Source organism: Arachis ipaensis, chromosome B10 (assembly GCF_000816755.2).
Source record: "Arachis ipaensis cultivar K30076 chromosome B10, Araip1.1, whole genome shotgun sequence".
Classification (NCBI taxonomy): domain Eukaryota; kingdom Viridiplantae; phylum Streptophyta; class Magnoliopsida; order Fabales; family Fabaceae; genus Arachis; species Arachis ipaensis.
The window spans coordinates 131687729-131690557 of record NC_029794.2 but is presented as its reverse complement, the minus strand read 5'-3'; the positions used below and the strand labels follow the sequence as shown (position 1 = coordinate 131690557).

The 2829-nt window shown below is 30.3% G+C and overlaps 1 protein-coding gene across 2 annotated transcripts in view; it reads right to left on the bottom strand.

The window, feature by feature from the left end:
* Positions 1 to 2829, bottom strand: part of LOC107623184 (protein trichome birefringence-like 19) — an 18056-nt gene that overhangs the window by 2127 nt on the left and 13100 nt on the right. The window contains exon 1 of one of the 2 annotated variants that reach the window (XM_021114960.1): positions 1 to 614. The exons of the other annotated variant lie outside the window; for it this stretch is intronic. Within the exon in view, the coding sequence (XP_020970619.1) occupies positions 1 to 423 (423 nt within the window). The 5' untranslated portion in view covers positions 424 to 614. Of the gene's footprint in view, positions 615 to 2829 lie in introns of those variants that run through there. 2 annotated transcript variants of the gene reach the window in all.

Here is a 2829-nt window from a genome sequence, read left to right as displayed (position 1 = left end):
ACCAACAAAGACCATCTTCTTTCCCTTGACAAGTTTCAAGAACTGAGTTGCATTAAAGAGAGGAAGCTCACATTGATCTGGTTTCCACCTCCAATGCATGAAATCTGTGTCAGGTCTCCCAAACTTGATGCAGTTCTGCTGATCCAGTATCCATGGACAAGTTTCATGGTTGTAATATGGCCCTTCAGGGTAAGGAACCCATGTTCCAGAAAATATGTCACACCCATCTTCTGATTCTGATTCTGTTGTGCTATTCAAACTGCTTCTGCTTCTGACAGCAGATATCACAGGTGGTGATTCATGGGAGTTTCTCATGAGAGAGAGAGGGAGAATGATGAGTAACAGAGTGAATGGTATGAGGAGAACACTTTTGGAAGTTTTTCTTGTTGTCCCATTGAGGATTTCATTGATCCTAGACTTCATGGCTGTGTGAGATGAATTCTGAACCAAGAGCTTTAATTGACAACATATATAAAATGTATAAAGTACTTTTTGTTCCAATGTTCTGGTTAGATCAAGCTTTCATGCTTTAATTGAGTTTATAGCTGAACTTTATCATAACTCTACCAAATTATGGATACTCCAATACCATCATGTATTCATGATATGCCTTGTCTTGTTAAAATGTCATTGTATTCTCACGTGACATATATACAGGGGATAAAAGCAATTTATTAAAAAAAAAAAATACAGAATAAACACTTAAATTGATCCTTACTAAATTTTAGATGGGACACCTTAGTTTTCCCATTTATTTAACATACATATCAGATAAATGAGTCTTTAAAAATTTTATTATAAGATAATTACGTAGTATTTCAAAGTAGAAATTGGAATAGAAAGCAGAGGATTGAAATTTAATATTGTATTTGTTAGTTAGAGATTAAAATTAAATTTAGTTTCAAAATGTAAAATTTTAATCCCTCTAGAAAGTAAAAATATAAGAAGACTGAAATTTTTAAAGATGTACATTAAAAATTTTAATAACATTTATTTTTAAAATTACCCTTATTCAACTCATCTTTTCTTTTTTAACAGGATATTGAGACATAACCTATGATGCACAGACATTGACACCGATACGGGGACACGCTAACACATGAATTTTAAAATCTTATAAGACACGGGACACGCATACATATAAAATATAAAGTATTTTTTAGATAAATCATAATGGTATTTTGATATTTTATTGAATACTAAAATATAAATTAATTTTTTAATTATTTTTAATATCTTATTTTAATTATATCAAGTATTTAAAATATTTTTTGTTTTAATAAATAATAGATATAAACTATATCTAAATTTATTTAAAAAATATATGTTAAGAATAAAATTGGACACGCTGATACGTGATGGTATTTAGATGTGTCTAAGCGTGTCCGGTGAAAATTTTTTTATTTTTTATTTAGGTGTGTCCAAGCATAGTATTAAATTCCAAAAAGATATCATTATAAGATAAATTAGTCCATTTCAACCCGACAAAAAGACCAATATGTCTGACGGAAGTAATTTTTAAGAACTTTTAGAGAATCAAAATTTATAAACACTAAAATGTCTGATATAAAATCTGTTGAGAACTAATTTGAGTATTTATTCTAGAATATCTCTCTTCCTTTATTTGAGTTCTCTTTTGGTACTTTCCTCTCTTAAAGCTTAAACTGTTGGATAGAAATAGAAACTCCACCAAATTCATTAACTAAATCTTTCTCTTGGAAAAGGGACAACTGTTTCTTTTCTAAACCAATAAACAATGACTTCTTATTTGCTTTTGGTTTTGCATAAACAATGTTCCCTATGCCTGAAGCTGCACATGTTTTTTATATGCATCTGAGAGTATAATTTCTCTTGGCTGATGTGGTTGGTCAAGAACAACCAAGTCTGATGAATAAAACATGTTAAAGAATTATCCAAACAGAAAAAAACATGAAGTTTTGGAATCCTATGTGGAAGCTTTAAGAGTTCCTTTTTCACTCATTGGTACTTTAGTACTTAGAAGTAGTGTTTGCATGTTCTATGTGGAAGTGAAAACTTGAAAGGATAAAAATAGAAGTAAGAATTGTTAAATGTATTTCTTAAGTAAGCAAACATGTGATGTTTGATCAGTTGATATGTATGTTAGGTAGATCTCTTGTACTTCTTTTTTTTCTTTTATATTTTGTTATTATTATTATTATTATTGTTGCTACTATTATTTTATGAACTGCTTTTTTCGAACTTTTTAATTTTAATATGGAGGGAGGGTTGGTATATAGCAGAGTTATAAAGGTATATGGTGTTTTACTAGGGTATGAGGAGGTACTGAAAATCCTGGGTTCGATTTGTGTAAATTCTGGGTCCAATTTGTGTATTGTCAGAAAATTCTCGGTCCGATTTGTGTAACCCTGGATCCGATTTGTGTACTGGCAGAAAATCTTAGGTCCGATTTGTGTACTGGCAGAAAACTCTGGGTCCGATTTCTTTTCACTAAAGCAAAAAATTGAAAACCGTCACAATCGTGTATATCTCCCCAATACTCCATAACTCAGCATAACTCACGTATCAATCTCATATAAAAAAAAATTAGCCGCTTTTTTTTTGTTTTGGGATTTGAACATGCTGGTTGGTAAGTCAGAAAATAAAGTTGACTCAACTTTTTACATGTTCCTTATCAATGAAAAAGAAATCTGATTTCATTGCAAGTAGTTGTAATAGAAACCGCCACAAATATAAGGATATATTTGTTTCTGAAACTTTTAGAAAGTGATTTCATAACTTTTTTTACCATGTATATCAGATTCATCCTTCCACTCAGTAATTCGTATAGATTATATGTTGAAGTATAAA